We start from the raw sequence: 19,471 nt of genomic DNA on the forward strand, positions 1-19,471 counted from the left end.
GTGCTAGTTAAGTGGGTGGTAGAGGTCAAATTGCCAGGATTAGGGTGAGGGGAGTGGACTGGTGATGGATTGTGGATCTGCCAGCAGGGAGAGGTAGCATATCGGAGTGGAAAAATGGAGGGGTCTGGAATCATGAGGATGACCAGAGGTGGGGATGGGGGTACATGGGTTGTGGCCTCTGGAATGAGGGCCGGCCGACTCCATCAATGAGGGATGGGTATTCAGCTCCCAAGGTGGGATGAACAGGTGGTAGGGTCACGGGAAGACATGAAGCTGGTGTTGGGTTGGGAGCGGTGGGAGTCAGTGGGTTAAGGGAGGTGATGGTGGGGGTGCTGAATGCGTGCAGTGAGACAGGAGTGTCAGAGCCTGAGGGTGGATGGGGAATTTTAGGTCAGCGTTCAGGGGTGTAAAGCATCAAGGGAAAGTGTAGTTGGTGCTTCTTAGAGGTTGACTCAGAAGTTAGACGAGGTACTTAATCATCTATCTTTTCCCTGAGTTACTATTTACTTAATTTCAGCAGAACCATCTGTATTGTCTGATTTAAATGGAGAAATGGTTCCAGGCACAGGGGAATTGCCCAGCAGAACCTTCAAATTCCCACACAACTTGCTCAGAATCTGTTTACATTGAAATTCCCCAACATCCCCATGTGGAATTCCGAAATCAGAAATGATTATCTGGCCATTGGAAAGTCTGGGCCTATATGTGATAATTGTGGTAGAGTTTATAGATGTCTCATGATAATCCAACCTTTCAAGACTATGAACAGTCCATTAAGAATGCCAATTATTTGGTTGCTATTAAATTTTAATTCCCCCTGTACATTAGAGGAAAGAACAAACATTGTTACGTGAAGCTAAAATATATATATCATTGCTCTAGGGCCAGTTCTTTGAAAAACTGAAATAACTGCGCAGAGGCCAGGTACTGTCACCAAGTCACCCTTTATTCACCAGTGCACTGTACAGTGGCTATGGCAGCTTGGAGACAGTCCTCAACTGAGGAGATTCTAATCCTCTGTATATATTGGTCAGCCACTGCTTTCCTGATTGGACCAGGTTAACAACCTCAAACAAGAACCTCACAGACAACCAAGTCCTCCTGGTCCCAATCACTACATCCCTCTCCCACCTAAATCCGGGGATGTAGGTCTGGTCTTTCGCTTGTAGCTTCTCTTGCAAAGATTTTGCCCCAGGGCCGGTTCCTCTGACTCGGACTCGGACATGTGTACTGGGCCATGGCCCATCTCGTGTCCAGAACATGTTGGGAGAGTTTCCTCCTCTTCTTCGGGGGCAACGGTATTGAGGCTGCATCCATTTCAGACTTTGAAGTTTCCTCGAAACGAGACGGAGGAGGGGAACCTATGGTCTCTGTGACAGGCCTTCTGGCTGATGAGGGCCAGGTATGTTTTGTTACTACCCTGTTTATGAAGTGAAAGCTTTCAGGTGATCCATGTGTTTGTTCCGGACCATGTCACCTATCCAAACTTTGTAAGTCATGGGACCCAATCTCCGGTCAACCTCGCCTCGTACCCATAGAGGGCCATTTCCATAGTTCCAGCATCAAACTTCATCCTCTGAATTAAATTGTCTCTCTCGCTTAGAGGAGGTATGTGGCCAGCATTGGCATTCCTGCTGCCATTTCACTCTCCACCCCCCAGGTCTGGGAATATCAGGTTTAACCTGGTGCGGAGTCTTCTCCCCATCGGCACCTCTAGTGGAGCTATCCCCGTTGTTGTTTGGGGTGGTCCTATAGTTGAACAGGAACTGGGACAGTTTGATATCAATCGAAGCCATAGGCTGCTTCTTTAAGCCTACCTTCAATGTTTGAACCACTCTTTCCACTAGACCACTGGACAATGGATGGTATGGAGCTGTCCTTATGTGCTGAATGCCATTGGACTTTAGGAAATATTTAAATTCCCTGCTGGTAAATGACACCCCATTGTCTGTGACCAATGCTTCCAGGAGTCTGTGTATCACGAATGATGCTCACAACTTCTCATTTGTCATTCCTGAATTTGCTGAACAAACTTTATTCACATCCAACCACTTTGAATGGGCATCAGTAATGACCTGGAACATTGAACCCATGAAAGGATCGGCGCAAGTGACATGCAACCAAGTCGAGGGTTTACCTGGCCATTCACACGAATGTGGGGGAGCTGCTGGTGGCAATTTTTGTCCTTGTTGGCACTCTGGGCACTGCCCCACCAACACAACTATTTTGGTGTCCAAACCTGGCCACCAAACATAGGATCTTCATTTTGGAAACCTCTGGATGAACCTTGTGGAGTTCAGCCAGTATCTAGTGGTGACCTTTATTTGGGATAATCACCCTTGATCGCCTCAGTAATGTCTGTCCTCTGCAGTGATCTGGTCTCACCGGGCCCAAAAATGGTTTCAATCCTGTTTGCGTTGGCCCTATTGTTTCTGCTTCCCAATGCACCCCATTACCACCAGCTGTTTCAGTTTTGCTAGGACAGAATCTTTTTGTGTCCACAGTCAGATGCGGTGACCGGAAGGGTGTCCAGGAAGTTTAAAACCAGAATCGACTGTTCCAGGGAGGCACCACTGGTGGAGTATCTGCCCGTTGGAGGCAGCTCAGGGATTCCGCATTAGCCACTTGGCTTCCTGGACAGTGTTCCAACTTGTACTTGTACGCATTGAGAATAAGGGCCCAACGTTGAATTCTACCAGAAACTGTGGGTGGCATTGACTTGTGTTCCTTCACTAGCCCTAGCAGGGGTTTGTGTTCTGTTACTATGACAAGTTCCTGTCTGTAAATATTCACACCAAAGACAATCACTCAACCTTTCTTCTCTATCTGGGCATGCTTGTGTTCAGCATCAACCAAAGTATGGGAAGCATACGCTGTCGGACGTTCCTCTCCATTGGGCCACCAGTGAGCCAACACTACCCCGATACTGTACGGGGAGGATCGCATATCAGCACTACCTCTCGCTTTGGATTGCGGTGGGCCAACACCTTAGATGGCAATAGCTGTTTTTCTCACTTCCCTAAAGGCTGCTTTTTGGCTTTGCGACCGTTTCCAAGGCTGACCCCTTTTCAAGAGCAGGTATAAGGGTGCTAAGATGGAGGTTAGGTTATGTACAAATTTTCTGTAATAATTTACTAAGCTAAGGAAACAGCCAAGCTCCTTACAGATGTGGGAGTTGGGGCTCCTTTGATCACCCTCTTTTCCAACGGGTATATCCGACTTTTGTTGAAACTGTAACCCAAGTAGGTCACTTGCGGTGCCTGGAACACACAGTTTTCTCTTCTAAGGCATACGCCTGCCTCGGATAACCGTTGAAGCACTGTGTCCAGGTTCTCCAAGCGTTCTTTATTGGTCTGCCCTGTTATTAGTACATCATCCAGATAAATGGTAACCTGGGCTAGCCCGAGTGAAATGTTTTCCATGATCCGCTGGTAAAGAGCGCGGGCTGATGATACCCCAAAAGGCAGTCTTGTATATGGGTATAAACCCTTATGGGTATTAACTGCAGTGTATTTCTGAGAGTCATCATCCAGTTGCAATTGCAGGTAGGCATGGCTCATGTCCAGCTTCATAAAGGACAGACCCCTACACCCAACTTTGCAAGGGATCGGGTATTTATCCAGTTGTGATAAGTGGTTTACCGTTTGCTTAAGATCCCTACAAAGGCGAACTGAGCTGTCAGGCTTCACAATCGGTACAACTGGTGCTGCCTATTTTACAAACTGCACTGGTTTGAGGATTCCTTTGCTCTCCAGCCTCTTGATTTCCACCTCTACTTTTGCCCACAAGGCAAATGGCATCAGGCGGGCCTTGCAAAATCTCAGAATTGTGTCCTGGTCTACATGCAAATTAGCTTTGGCCCCTGTAGTAGTCCCAAGCCCTTCTTGAAAACACCTGGGTATTTCACGAGAAATTCATTGAGGCAGCCATTTTCTAACCGAAAAATGTAAAGCCAATTTAACTGAATCTTTCTCAACAAATTCTGCCCCAGTAGACTTGGGCCCTAGATTTTTACTACCATCAGTGGTAACTGCACCAACTGCTTCTCATAGGGGACCGGAATTGAAGTCATACCCTTAATTTGAAACAGTTCCCCAGTGTATGTTCTTGTCTGGCTGAGGTCTTGCGCAAGCTTAAAGGTCGGAGTCCTGAACGAATCTTGTTAAAGACAGATTCTGCAACCACAGACAAAGCTGCACCAGTATCGACCTCCATGGGAACTGGGTGACCATTTAACCAAACCATAATTTTAACTGGCTCCAATTTGGGTATCACTAAGCAATTTAACTGTTCCAGTGCACATGTAGGGCAACTTTCCGAAGTGTGCACTCTCCTGGCTACCAAGTTTTCCTACTCAAGTCAGGCCATGTACGACTCCTTTGCCGCCAGCAGCGACGACAATGGCTCACTGGCCCAGATCCTGAAGAACTGTTTAGCCAGTTGGCTGAGGCTCAGCTTTGTTGTGGGGTTCTGCTGTGGGCTGGCCTGGGGTCCCTCTGCTCAGGATATGCCCTGCGTGAGGCTCTGCAGTTGCCTACACTCAAGTGGTGATCCCCAAGCTCAGTCGGGCAGGTGAATGTATCCACCTCCATTGGGATGCCCTGTAGCTCCCATGCTCCACTTGCCGCATTTTCTAATGACAAGGCCAGCTGCAGTGTTTGTTTGAAGTCCAGCGGGGTTTCAGCTAGTAGGCGCTTCTGCGTGGTTGCATCATTAGTCCCACGTACAAAAATCGTCTCTCAGCATCTCATTCAGGGTTAACTCAAAATCTCACACATTCTTCGAAATACTGGGCCCTGTCTTTGACAGCTGGATCAAATGAGTCAAGCTTCCCAAATACAGGCATGATGCCAGAAATGCTTACCCCAGCTCAAAGATGATAGTTGCAAGAAATTGCTCTTCAGGCATGTCCTGTTTTCTCCCATCGCCACTGAAATAACTGGACAGAGGCTGGGTCCCATTACCAACTCACCCTTTATTTACATGTGCACAGTAAACTGGCTGTGACCAGCCAGCTCGAAGTCAGTCCTCAACTGAGGAGATTTTCATCTCATGGATATATTTTCTTTGTTACCAAGTCATCTATTCACTTCACTAATACAACAGTATGGCTGGCTGTGACCAGGATCTCCAGGTTATATTGGTCAGCCAAGGCTTTCCTCATTGGCCGAGGTTAACAACAGTGAAAAAAAAATCAAGGATCTCATAGTCAACAAGGTCGACCTGTTCCTAATCACTACAAAAACATAAATGATATATTGAGCTACTCAATGCTGGTACAACGTGGATCTCCAAACCTGATTAAAACTGTCACATCAGTGCAGCAATTGGTCAATCCTTACAACTGTGGATTAGACGCAATCTAACTCTGTTCTTTGAAAGAACGTCAGCAACTTTAGAAATTACTAAAAAGCTGATGACTGGAAAATTGTGTCCTGAATCTTTTGAAACATGGTCAAGGTGGGGAAGAAAATAGAAGGCCTGTGTTTACACAGTAAGTGCTGGAGAAACTTGGCATGTCTAGCAGTATTTCTCTACACAGACAGAAATAATCATATTGAGTTTGCAATGTTCACTTCCTTGCTCTCGATAGATGATGCCAGACCTATTGAGTTTCCTAGCACTTGGTGTTTTTACTTCAGCTCTACAGCATCTGCAATATTCTGCTTCCATTTCTTTGCAGCTTTACAAAGGAGATAGGGGAGGCAATGCCCTAGTGGTATTATCAATAGACTATTAACCCAGAGACGCATGTATTGTCCTGGGGACGCATGTTCAAGTCCCACCCCGGCAGATGTTGGAGGTTGAATTTAATAAAGAATCTGGAATCGAGGGTTTAATGATGACCGTGAAACTCTTCTTGATTGTTGGAAAAACCCATCTGGTTCACTAATGTCCTTTAGGGAAGGAAACAGCCATCTTTACCTGGACTGGCCTACATGTTACTCCAGACCCACAGCAATGTGGTTGACTCTCAACTGCCCTCTGGGCAATTAGGGATGGGCAATAAATACCAGCCTGGCCAGTGACACCCTCATCCCGTGAATGAATTTAAAAAAAAAAATCAGGAGTGATGTCATAGCCTGGGTATAACTGATCAAAATGTGTCACACATGTCAAAATGGATTGAAGCTGATTTTTTTTTGGGAATCATGATTAAGTAGTTATTTAGCAATCTAAAATTGTCTGTGTGTAATTAAAGGAAGTGTGAATTTGCTCATTAAATTGCAGATTTCAAATGCTTCCGAAATTACATTTAACTGTCCTTCACTGAGAAAGCATTTTCCATGTCAGAACGTACCATTCTTCTAAATAGCTGCCCTTTTAGCGTGAATTGGATTTACAGAACATAAATCACAAACACAATACTGCAGACATGAAAGCTATCTTCAATACATAGCACATTCCGAGTAGCCCATAACAATAATCATTTCGTAACAGACTAGGTTGCCTTGCAAAGAAAACTTCATATAATTGAATACAACCCAATACAATATTCCAATACATATTGGGGCATATTTTCTGTGGTTATGCCAGTGACACTGTAGAATCCTGATTACCGCGGACTCCAAAGAAATTTCCCAGGAAATTGAATTTTCCACTGGCCAATTCCTTCATGCCTGGAAGCATCAAAGTCTCTATAAAAATTGAAGATTTTGATTGCTTCAGACTAAATTAAGTAACTACTCAGGAAATGTTAGACTATTAAATACATAGTGTAACTCATGAGTAAATATTAAACAGATCCAGCAAGGTGGCTCAGCGCCAAGGTCTCAGGTTCGATTCCATCCTTGAGCAACTGTCTGTGTGGAGTTTGCACCTTCTCCCTGTGTCTGCGTGGGTTTCCTCCGGGTGTTCCGGTTTCCTCCCACAGTCCAAAGATGTGCAGGGTAGGTCGATTGGCCATGCTGGAATTGCCCATTGTCCAGGGCTGTGCTGGCTCAGTGGGTTAGCCATGGGAGATATAGGGTTACAGGGATGGGGCAGGACAGTGCAGACCCAATGGGCTGAATAGTCTGCCTCTGCACTGCAGGGGTTCTATGATTCTATGATCTCATATTTACTTCATACACTCCCAATTACAACTTCACCAGCCCACACTCATACCCAGACCCTGACGTGATACCTTCTGTCCTGGGAGCAGGTACTCACCATGCCAACCCCATCGCCCCATGGCTGTACACACCCTGCCCTGGATACTGATAACGTGTCACGAGTCAAACACCCTACTGCCTTAGCCTAATAACCCTGTAACAAGACACAACACCACACCCCCTGACAACAGACCCAATCGACTCTCTATCACCAGACAATACCAGCCCAGACACCTCTGTAACCAGGTTCAATCCCCAAAACCCCACCTCAGCTGCTGTGACCAGATCCAATCCAGTGCTCGTGCTGCTGGATCTGATCACCTCACCAATGCTACCTCTCCCCAGCAGACCCATCCTGACCCCATCCTCCCCTCCCCTGCTAGTGGACCCAACCTCCACAGACCCACTGGGCCTGTTTGCCCCAACACACCCTCAACTACATTGAAATAAGTTTCCCCACTTGTCACCTGGTTCCAAACCTCTGTGGTACCCTATCCCCTACCCAGCTGGCACCTTAATTACCTGACACTCTAATTAATTTTAAGCCTATCCCTACCCTTTTGGCACTGTATCACCTGGCACCCAAACACCTTCCCAGAGGGCAGTCTCAACCTGGCCTACCCTTCCAGCACCCTAACAGAACTCTTACCTTATTTACTTAGCAATTGACAGAAGCTGTCAAAGTGCCTCTCTCAAGACCTTTACTTGTTAGAATATGGCTGCTGGCTGCTGGCTGCTGTGAAAAGACAGTGTGGCTTGCCTCCCTTGGAACTCTGCACAAAAGAACCGTTTGACTCCACATTTCTGAGGGAGGCCCAAGTCGGATCTTCTCTCCGCAATCCAGAGCTCCACTCGACCCTTCCTTATGGAAATCTGTGTGAGATTGCCACTCCCCAGAAAATCTGGACTATGATTTATTGGAATAATATAAATTGATTTATGATTCTGTCAGAAATAGCTCATGGATTGGCCATCCTCAGAAAAGCGCAAGTTAGATCTAGAGTATTCTTGCCCAAATATCACTGTGAAGGAGTATATTTTTTCTAATGAACCATATCAATTTATAATATAGTTCATTCCATGATGCTATGCTATCATTACCTCAGATTGATTTGTAACACTACAGAATAGGTTAGGAAAATGCTCAAAGGCTGTGAACAGTTGCTTTAATAAACTGTTGGTTTAATGCTGCAAATTAAAACCGAACTACCTCAGGCTTTGTTCACCTAAATCAGACACTAGTCTGAATTGAAGTCAACTTGGTGGTGTCCCCATCTTCTTCACTGAAAATTAATGACATCCAGGTGAGTAAGAAGCTGCAAAGAATGATAATTCAAACTAATTTTATTCTACTGCATAGTTATTTCATGGCTTAGAGCATCGATTCTTTCTACATCTGAAAAATCAAAATATGGATTTTTTTGAAACATGAGATAAGATTGAACAGATTGCCCTGATAAAGTATTCATATTGTTCTGTGCTTTAGGTCCCTTGAGTCATTGTAGACAGTTTTCCAACAGAGCCAGTTGTAACCCACATGATTGCAATAGCTGCAGCACAGAACAAAATGACAAGAGTAAAGCTGCCCCACTGTTGTCTCTGACAGAGAACCTCAGTGTTTGCACTTGAACTGCACTTCACCACCTCTTCAACCCCTCTTCAACCCAACCCCGGCACAGGCACAAAATTATTGGAAAATGTTATATACCAGTAAACTATATATACTGCACTTCAACTTCAAAGGAACAAGCAGAATATAATAAATTGAAGTAAATCTTTGTTGAGTTTAAGAAAGATTGGAGATAGAAAAAGAAAGACCTCATGACGACCCAAAATGTTTTACACCCAGCTCAGTACATTTGAAGGGTATTCACGTTTGCATCTTTGATAGTGCAGCATACTCTCATCAGTATGGCATGGATGTGCAAGCCTTGATAATGGGCTAAGGTTTCGCAAGCGGGACTTGAACCTAGGACTTTTTGTCAGTGAATAATGTGAGAAAGGCAAACTTTAAAATTTGTAACAAATTTAACAACACATTGTGACAAAGCTGGATAAGTTATATATATATTAATATCATTGTTTTGTACTTGGATTTCAAAACAGACCCACACAACACATCCACTTTTTCACAAGAGAGCAAGGTCAGAGAATCCTACCAAAAGGTCGACTTAACCCACTAATTGTCAGAGAGCAGGTAACTGCAAACTCCTGTGGTGTTAGTGAAAGATATTCATACAGTTGACTTTACAACAGGTAGAAAAAACACAAAGACCATTAGCTTTGTTTTCAGTTCAGAAGAATCTATGATAAACAATTCTCTTTTACTTCAGTTCAGAAGATTTTTTTTTCTTTCAGTTCAGTTGAGAAAGTACCAATGTAGACTTTGAAGCAAAGGAGGAGATTTCAGGGCAGATCATGGAACGAGACACCTCAGCAGAAGCAGTTAGTTTGTGAAACTTCCAAACCAGGAGTGTTTGGTTAGAAATCTGCTGGATAATGGAACAGAGGAATTTTAGGCTCTCAGACTTGTGAAATGTTCATGTTGTTGGTAGATTTGGAAAGGATTCATCAAATTACCTCTATACTCCAAAGGAAGAAAATAACTGTAGGAAGTCAGTAAAGCAGATTCCCAAAGAGTTGAGGTATGGAGTGTAAATTTCTCTCGACCTGATATTCTACAATGGATAGTGTTGATAAAGGAGTCGACACTTAGCTTTGCTGTCTGATTTAGATCTTGGTAACTGTCATCTATATCTTGATAGGTTGGCTTGTTCTTAATTTTTCTGTTTAATTAACTTCAGTTTTGTTGTTGAAGAAAATCAGCAGTTTTGGGTAAATATGTCTCAGTGAGTAACCATTATGTTAATAAACTAAACGAAACATAAATGACTAGGCTTCATTGTACACTTTGACTGAAGTAGGGTAGAGATCACAGTTGTGTATGTAAAATAATGAACACATGGAATGGGTTTCAGAGTGGTGCACCAGAGGCAAAAACTAAGTGATCCTTAGTAATGAATAATTGAAAGTTACAATGGGAAGAGAACGTGAATTTAGGATATTTCTGCATAGTTAATGAGATAGGTCATTCAGCATCTCACATTCATGGAAATTGACAAGCAACACACACATTTTGAAAAACTTACTTTTATTTGCTTTGCTTATTGTGTGGCTTTGTTTTAGACAATCTCATATTAAATACAGATCAAGAAGAGCACTCGATCTTGAAACTGTGCAAAAACAAAGCTTTATAAGTGAAGCAAATAAAAGTAGGTTTTTCAACATTAGTGTTTTGAATGTCAACATCCAAAGCAATATTAATAAATTGGACCAAGCAAAGCAATTGTGCTTCCTGCTGACATCAAAGACATGTCAAAGATCTAGGAATCTCTGTGATGGAGTTCTCCCTTTACTTGATAACAACTTAAATCTGATATCATATTAACAGTAGTCTTGGAAAGCAACAGTAGAATTATTAAACAAATAGGTCGGCAAGCAATCGCTTTGAAGTATTCACATACATCAAACAGAAAAAAAACATTTAAAATCCTTCCCCATGAAATTACATTTTCAGACAGTGAAGAAAACATGTCTGACATGTGATAAAAGCTAAAATAGAGGTAAACATATTTAAAAGAATCAAAAAATTACATTTCTATGAAATGAATGTGCATTTTCTTTTCAGTACTCTGGAAAAAATTGATACATAAGGCCAGAAGACATAGGAGCAGAAATTAGGCCATTTGGCCCATAGACTTTGCTCTGCCATTCAATCATGGCTGATAAGTTTCTCAACACCATTCTCCTGCTTTCTCCCCAAAACCCTTGATCCCCTTGATATTAAAGAACCTATCTATCTCAGTCTTAAATGTACTCAATGACCTGGCCTCCACAGCCTTCTGTGGCAGTGAATTCCATAGATTCACCACTCTCTGGCTGAAGAAGTTTCTCTCTATCTCCGTTCTAAAAGGTCTTCCCTTTACTCAAAGTCTGTGCCCTCGGGTCCTAGTCTCTCCTACCAATGGAAGCATCTTCCCAACATCCACTCTGTCCAGGCCATTCAGTATTCTGCAAGTTTCAATTAGATCCCCCCTCATCCCTCAAAACTCCAATGAGTAGAGTCCCAGAGTCCTCAAATGTTCCTCATATGTTAAGCTTTCCATTCCTGGGACCATTCTCGTGAACCTCCTCTGAACCCGCTCCAGGGTCAGTACATCCTTCCTGAGATATGGGGCCCAAAACTGTGCACAATACTCCAAATGTCATTAACCAGAGCCTTATAAAGCCTCAGTAGTACATCCCTGCTTTTATATTCAAGTCCTCTCAAAATAAATGCCAACATGGTATTTGCCTCAACCTGCAAGTTTACCTTGAGAGAATCCTGGACTAGGACTCCCAAGTCTCTTTGCACTTCAGACTTCTGAATTTTCTCCCCATTTAGAAAATAGTACATAGTTTTATTCTTCTTACCAAAGTGCATGGCCTCACACTTTCCCACTTTGTACTCCATCTGCCACTTCTTTGCTCACTCTCCTAACCTTTCCAAATCCTTCTGCAGCCTCCCCACCTCCTCAACACTACCTGTTCCTCCACCTACCTTTGTATCGTCTGCAAACTTAGCCAGAATGCCCACAGTTCCTTCATCTAGATCATTAATGTATAAAATGAAAAGTTGTGGTCCCAATACTGACCCTTGCGGAACACCATACAGCACAATCATAAAGTCAACTTCTCTGGGCCAGCCAAAGTATTTAGTTGTAATTAAGATATTTGTAGCTCATTCAAAAGCCAAGTTCACTTCATACAACAACATGCAACTTTCAGGGTTTTTATAACGAGACTAACAGCGTAAAAGTGGAAACTCTCCGAATTCAATCGATTTCCACTGATGCAGTCTGCAGGTTGTCTCAATAACACATCTTCACGAGAGGTGTAGAATCAGCAACAGCAATTTTTGGATTTCTGAATTATTCTGCCCGTGTACAGACTCCAGAAATTGCTGTCAAAAAAAAACATCGCTGCCACAGTATGACATGAACCATTGATAATTCTTTTTTTTAAAAAATCCAGTAAGATCATAGCCCAATTGTGATATTTGTGGCAAGAAGTCAAATTTTCAAGAGGATGTAACCATCTTGACAGTCAAAAAGAGATATAACCTTCGGATAATGCGACAGAAGGCAAATTACAGTATGAACACTAAACATTGTCAATACTGAGTTTCAACTTCTGTGGTGTCATTAGGGTAACCAAAATGGTGACTCTCCATTAGAGATAGGGGTAATGGTAAGGGCAAGGGTGGCAGCCTATCAAAAGGTCACTCTAAGCTTCAACAGCCACTTTTAAACACTGAAAGATGTGAAGATTTGCAGCAAGTGACTAAACCTGGAAATTCAAACAAGAGCCTGTAATAAAATTATATTTAATTCTAAAATAAATGGTGACCTTTTTAACATTGTTCAAGATAAATAACTATTTGAGTTTATTTGATCAACATACAAGAGAACAAATAGCAAACAGCAAAAAAAACTCCAGGCTTCAAATAGTTCCCATTTTGTACAATAAGCACTCCAACAACATGCAGTTCCCAGCAGCAATTAATTTTGAATTATTTAACCTACACAACAACTCCAGTTATAAAGCACATCCATCCATTGGTTCAGATTGCACCCTCTGGAACTAGCCTGTTTTCTAATTTGACAAAATGTTTAATATAAAATTTATGAGTACCCTCACTGTCACTAAAGAATCCCTAAGGGAGACAGTGCTACAATGGCAATAGAATTCTGGTCTATTTGTGGTTTCCACCATTAATGTAAACTTTGTCCCGAAGTAACAAGCTGTGAATGTTTTAGTTGCTGCAAATGTATCTGAGGCTTTAAAATGCAGTCATGTGACTGCCTCACAGCTCGAGTTCCGATTTTTATGATGTTATTTTTGCTTTTTATACCATATCACTAACATAAGCAATTCTATTTTCTGCTGTTTGCCAAGCGACACCTTTGAAAAGGATGAAATAATCCATTTTGACACTGCAAGTTACCCGGGTATGTTTTTAGCTGGTTAAGAAAGATGAACTGCCTCAGACAAAGACAGAAACTGCTGAAAATGTTCAGTAGGATGGCTGGCATCCATCGAGTAGGTTTAAGCCAGTTGACATTTCAGACATTCCTCCCGAACCACCTCAAACTTCATTCCATGGACCCAGATGTTCCAATCAGATTCAGAAACCCAACATACAATACTGTCTGTATTAAGAATTACTCATTTTAACTTTGTGTCTTTTGCACTAGAGATTCAAAGGCATCCTGTTATGTGACGTTGGATTGGGTGGGTATCAGGCTAGGGTTTGATCGGGTAGGTTGAGTTGGGAGACTTTCATTTTGGTTGGCTATCAGGCAAGTGGGCAGATGGTATTGAGTCTGGATGGGGTCATGCTTGTAGACAGTGATGTTGGGTCAAGGATGTGTGCTGTGTCTGGCAGGTTCAGGTCATGTCAAGTGCTGTTTTGGGGAGGTAGGGGAGTCAGTGGTGAGTCAGGGTCAGTTTGATGGTTATCTGGGAGTTAGTGTAGGTCTTTAACCCTCTAACTTGTCCTGGATAATTATTAAGCCTACTTTTGTCAGAACTCTCCAAAGTTTGATTTCAAAGAGCTTTTCAGGAGGGTTAGGAACAAAGGGGAATTTCTCATTGGAAGTTTAAGCTTCCTGGGCAGTTGTCATAGAACATGTTGCGTGGGGATTCTGCATGATTGCAATTGCAATCTGCACTGCTCCCGAATTAATTTGATCTGTCCATCAGAATACCTGGGCCGTAGAAAACATACAAAACATCAGCCAGCCAAGGCTGCTTACATCCCAAGTAAGAAACTTATAAGAAGTGAGGCAGATCTTCTCAAATCACAAAGGACATTTTTATTGTAGTCTCCAATGAAGACTGCTGAATGTGACAGTGCTCTAAAGTGGCTCTTCAATTTAATGTTGACTATATTCTTCACCTCTCTCCAACCAGCATCTTCTCCCACTTTGCCCAAGTCCATCCCTCCATCCATCCACTTTCACCCCATCCTCCACACCCCTATCCCCTTTTCAATGGAATTCATTGTTTCCTCCTTCAGCACTGCAACATTATTTTGCTTCCTTCAGTCTGGGATTAAATTTTCTCTTTTACACTGTCTAACCTTCTATTCCATGATTGCTAACGGCACTACAAGGGCTACTCCAATTTGACAGGCAATCAAATGCCACTCCAGAAAGTAACCAGGTAATTATTTTTATGAATCCAAACCAATGTCAGCATTTTGAGAAGCTCTTCCACCTGTTGCTGAAATATCTGGAAAAATGACAGTCAGATCACTCAGCTGAAGTCTCAAATGAGACTGTAAGAATAAAAAATTGCTGATGTGGTTCGATAGACATATCCTAGAGCTTGAAACATTAACTCATTTCTTTCTCGACAAATGATGCCAGATATGCTAGATTTCTCCAGTATTTTCTGTTTTTATTTCACAACTTAAGTTTACCATGATTTCAGAGGAACATCTTCAAGGCAATGAACTACAATAGCACTAGGTACAATTCCAAACAAATATAGAGAAAATGTTGGAGAAACTGGTAGCATCTGTGGAGAGAGAAATCAAGTCAACATTTCGAGTCTTGTATGACTCTTCCTCAGAACCATATATTGGAAACTGGGAACTTGTTCACCAATGAAATCTAATAGCTACTTCCCATGCTATAACAGTGGCCTACATTTATTATTACTTCCTGTTTCTCGCTCCTCAGATGCTGCCAGGCCCACTGTTTCTCCTGCACTTGGCTTTTATTTCAGGTTTCCATTATTTGTAGTATTTATTGTTCTTTCTTTCCACCACTGAAATAAATAAAATGCAAGTAGGTCCTGAAGATATGTAAATTGCAGTGATTTCTAAGGAACTCAAAATTATAGATGCCAGATTCTGTGTTTCCTCTTTCTGGTTTCACCTGCATTTTGCAACAAATATCTGTCTACAGAATCTGGATTTCATCTATTTCAATCATCTGCGATCCTTCCTTTATATTTTCCTTCTCTCAATGTCAAGCTTCATCCTTTTCTGGCTTTTTGCATTTCCAACATCCTTCTCATATTTACTGCTCCAAATTCTGATCAAAGTGAAATTCAAATAATTATATTAATTCCTGTGTCCTTTGCTGCTTGCTTCAGCTCTTTTCAGTCATCTGACTTTGATGCCAAAAGGCTATAAAAGCTCAAACACATCTGCCTAAATTTATCAACTGCTTTAATTAAACTCATAATCCAAATAACTTTTGCAACGTTTCCACATGTTTGCCAAGCATGTTAAATTGATGTTCTCCACATTCCTCCTTGACAACTTCTTAGTTCACAACTAATGATGGCTCCAAGAATACCCTCGAATGACCAGGTCCACACTACTGTAAAGTTGTTTGCTATCCCAATGAAAACAAAGCTCTTCAATGAGCCTTTCCATGATCCGAAATTTGATAAGAACTCAGCGAAACCCCTACAGTATTTCCAGTCCTCCAATCCTATCTTTTTATAAATAGGCCTACTGACAAGAATCTCATACAATTGTTTTTGAAGAATGCACTACAATAGATGACACATGATAGATGATGAATTATTCAGCTTTATTTAGGAGTATAAGTCAGCCAACAACTTTTCGACCTTTACCTGATGTAATTGCTACCTTCACTCCTTCGGCCCTATCTGTAACAATCAAGTCAAAGAAAGTTTTATCCCTCACTTTATCAACTTCTACAAAATGTGGCAGTGTTTTGCTGACGTAATGTCTGCTATCATAGGAAAAAAATGTGGTCTATTTAATTTACAGTATCTATCAGATAGAAGGCTATCAAGACAACTGTTTTTCTGTTTGTATCTTCCGTAAATCTACTATAGAATTCATGATTAAGATCAAGTGCAGGAGTACACCGTTAGGCCTCTTGAGCTTGTAGTATCATTCATTTTGGGTGACCTGACTGTAGCCTGTACTCCACTTTCCTGTCTGAAAACTCCCCATAACCCTGGACATAACTATCAATCAAATATCTACCTCACACAGCCTTGAAATATGCCTCAGAGACAGTAGGAACTGCTGATGCTGAAGTCTGAGATAACCAGGTGTAGAGCTGGTTGAACACAGCAGGCCAAGCAGCATCAGAGGAGCAGGAAAGCAAGGGTCCAGACCCGAAACGTCAGCTTTCCTGCTCCTCTGATGCTGCCTGGCCTGCTGTGTTCATCCAGCTCTACACCTCGTTGTCTTGAAATATGCCTTATTTTTGTTTGTAAACAACCAATACTTCGGATGTTCTGCCCTCCTCCCAGCATTTCCCTTCTTTTGTTAAATTGAAACTTGTGCAAATCCCCTCTTTGTCTCTCCTTCTATCTTGAAGATACAGTGCTAGCTCTGCCCAGAAAGAGGTTTCACGAATAAATGAACAACTTCAGGCCAGAGTAGTCGGGAGTGACACTTGGTTCCAAGACATTGTTGAAGCACCATGAAATTAACTTAACTCACCATCAATCCACGTACACCAGACCTGGAGTGCTTGTAATTAACACTTTTATGAATAAAACCTTTCTCACAGTATCATGGGCACAAAATTGGTAAACATATAGTTGCTATGAATACAACTAAAAGATCTAAAGTTAAGGCCTTTTTGAAGCATGATCATCCACTGGCAAGCTTAATTAGCAAAGTAGGAATAACAAAACTACCTAAACACTTAATTAGGATGGATAAGCCTTTCTTGGTTATTGATCAAAGTTGACTGAATGACAATAAAAGGTGCATGTAATCAGTTGATAAGCAGGACTAACCAAAAAAACTGACAATAGACTGAATAGTAGTGGCTTTGTCTGCCAAAAGGAAATATATTCAGCGACATACCTGTTTGGAGTTGTTCTCCAGCTTTTGTACAAGATCATCCCATCGCTGCGTAAGTTCCTCAAGCCGTGCCTGTAACTTCTGAGCTACAATCTTATTTTTCAATGTCGCAAGGAGATCCTGACTGAGGGCACTAAGTTTATCCATGATCTGTCGTTTTAACTCCAGCTCTCCTTTCAGAAGCTGTTCATTAGGAAAGGGAGGACAAAAAGGGCAGTCAACAAAAGTATGCATCATCGTGCGCACAATATCCTACATATAGCTAAAAACATTACATTCCTTTAATAAAAAACAGAAATTACTGGAAAAGCTCATCAGGTCTGGCAGAATCCATGGAGAGGAATCAGAGTTAACATTGTGGGTCAAGTGACCCTTCCTCGGAACTCCTGAGGAAGTCCAGACTTCTTATTTCAACTGATAGCTCGCATAAACGATGAATACTTATTTGGACATAAAATCTGTCCAAATTTCAGAATGCTCCCATGATGTTCTAAGTACCTTTTATTTTGTGGGCTCATGGTTGTTAGCTGTATTATTCAGAACGTTGACAGTAACCAACATATTCCCACACAAGGCAGTAGGGGGTCATCCACACCAATCTGGCTGCTGACATGAGGGAATTGGTAAAAATGAGTGTTGAGATAAAAGTTGTCAAATTAATACTAAATTTCCACCACTCTCCCAAAGCTTAGTCTTTTGATAACTTCAGGCTCCACAGGTCTATTGTGTTCTACTCAAGTACTTGTTTTTTCTTCATGGGTGCTAATGGGTTAAGATTCCCACAAATTAGACACTATGGAGCTACAATTGGCCAGATTATACCCCCAATCGGAATAACTCTCTCAGCAATGTTGGCAGTGATGAAATAGATTGAAAAGAGGAGAGGCCTGAAAATTCAACTGGACTATACTTTCTCAATAAATACTCTTTGTCCTGTTTTGTCTACATTCTGTATTTACTAGGCAGATAAAAACATGATTGGGTCACTTTATAGGACTGACTACGAGATTTCAACACAACAAACCTCTTCAAAAGTGTCAAGTAATAAATAACTGAAACAGAATTACATACACAAGATAGGAAAAAATATTTTAGTCCGGAAACCCAAGGTAGGCAGAAAGATTAAATACCAATAGGCAGAAATGGTTAAACGATAAGAGGGACAATGGAGCAAAGTGAGAGGAAGTGGTAATGGGCAAACAGTGAAAACAAATGATGGGTCGAGAGTTGCTGCAAATATACTTGCACCAGATGTAGTTGAGAGAAAGTTCACTTGGGTAACTTCTGGGAGGAAAGGATTGAATTATTAGGAAAAGTTGAGCAAGCAGGTCTTATACTTATTGGAGTTTAGAAGGATCACAAGTGATCTTATTGAAATGGTTATGATTATAAAGGGGTTTCAGAAGGTTGATAGTAGAGGAAGTAGAATAGAGGCACAGTTAAAAAATAAGGAGTCTCCCTTTTAAGATGGAGATAAGGTGGAATTCCATCTTTTTAGACAGTTGTTAGACTTTGGCATTCATTTTCACATAAAACACAGGAGGCCAGGTCATCAAATGTATTCAAGACTGAGTTAGATATTTTTTTGTTTCACAAAGGAGTCAAGGGTTATGGGTGGCAAGTAGCCAAGTAGAGTTAAGGCCACAATCAGATCAACCATGATTCTGCTGAACGGCCGAGTAGGCTTCAAGGATCTAATGGGCTACTCGAGCTCCTGTTTCTGAAGTAATGATCTTAAATAGCAGCATCTGACTGGCTGTCTGGCATAAATGGAAATTGTGATCACTGTCTGAAATTTTGAACTCAATGTTGAGTCTTGACAGCAGCAAGTAACTTATTGGAAAGATGAGCCCCTGTTCTTTGTGCTTCAGTCCAGGGGTAAGAGTGATTTACTTGTATTTCTTCAAGCTTAACACAATGTGTTTACTGTCACAATGCAGTCTCGTCCATATCAGGAAAACCACATATACATTGGATTCTTATTTTGATAAACACCTCTTTTGAAGACCCCAAGCTTTCTTCTCTTCTGCCTTCAACCCAATCATTGATCCTTTGATCTTTCAATCTTATCTCCTGTACTTGCTTAAAGTACATTACATCTGCATTGTTTTACAGATCTGATGAAAGGCCACTAACCTGGAATGTTAATTCTGGCTCTCTTTCAACAAATACTGTCTGATCTGTGTGTTTCCAGTGTTTTCTGTTTGTACATTATGCAGTATGTCAGCAAAATATTCAATCATGGAAAACTATCACAGATGAATCTCTTTATCTGACAGTCACACATGGGCACTCTTTGGCAACAGTCATAAGATATCTTAGAGACAAGAGCCCTGGTTCACTTTTCCCCTCCATAATCAAGGAATATGCAAGCCTGGTAATAAACCCATTAATCATTACATTTGGTTTGTAGCTGATAAAGAATTGAAAGGATAGTCAAATCCAACCTTTCATCTCTAGGGTCCAA

At 41.7% G+C, this 19,471-nt stretch overlaps 1 protein-coding gene across 2 annotated transcripts in view; it reads right to left on the minus strand.

Annotated features, from left to right (window-relative positions):
* dmd (dystrophin) overlaps positions 1-19,471 on the minus strand; it is a 1,291,331-nt gene that overhangs the window by 1,035,124 nt on the left and 236,736 nt on the right. For both annotated transcript variants that reach the window (XM_048602828.1, XM_048602824.1), the window contains exon 13: positions 17,008-17,187. In XM_048602828.1, the coding sequence (XP_048458785.1) occupies positions 17,008-17,187 (180 nt within the window). The remainder of the gene's footprint in view (positions 1-17,007; positions 17,188-19,471) is intronic.

The sequence above is a fragment of the Rhincodon typus genome, chromosome 11, assembly GCF_021869965.1.
Source record: "Rhincodon typus isolate 14 chromosome 11, sRhiTyp1.1, whole genome shotgun sequence".
NCBI classification, from domain to species: Eukaryota; Metazoa; Chordata; class Chondrichthyes; order Orectolobiformes; family Rhincodontidae; genus Rhincodon; species Rhincodon typus.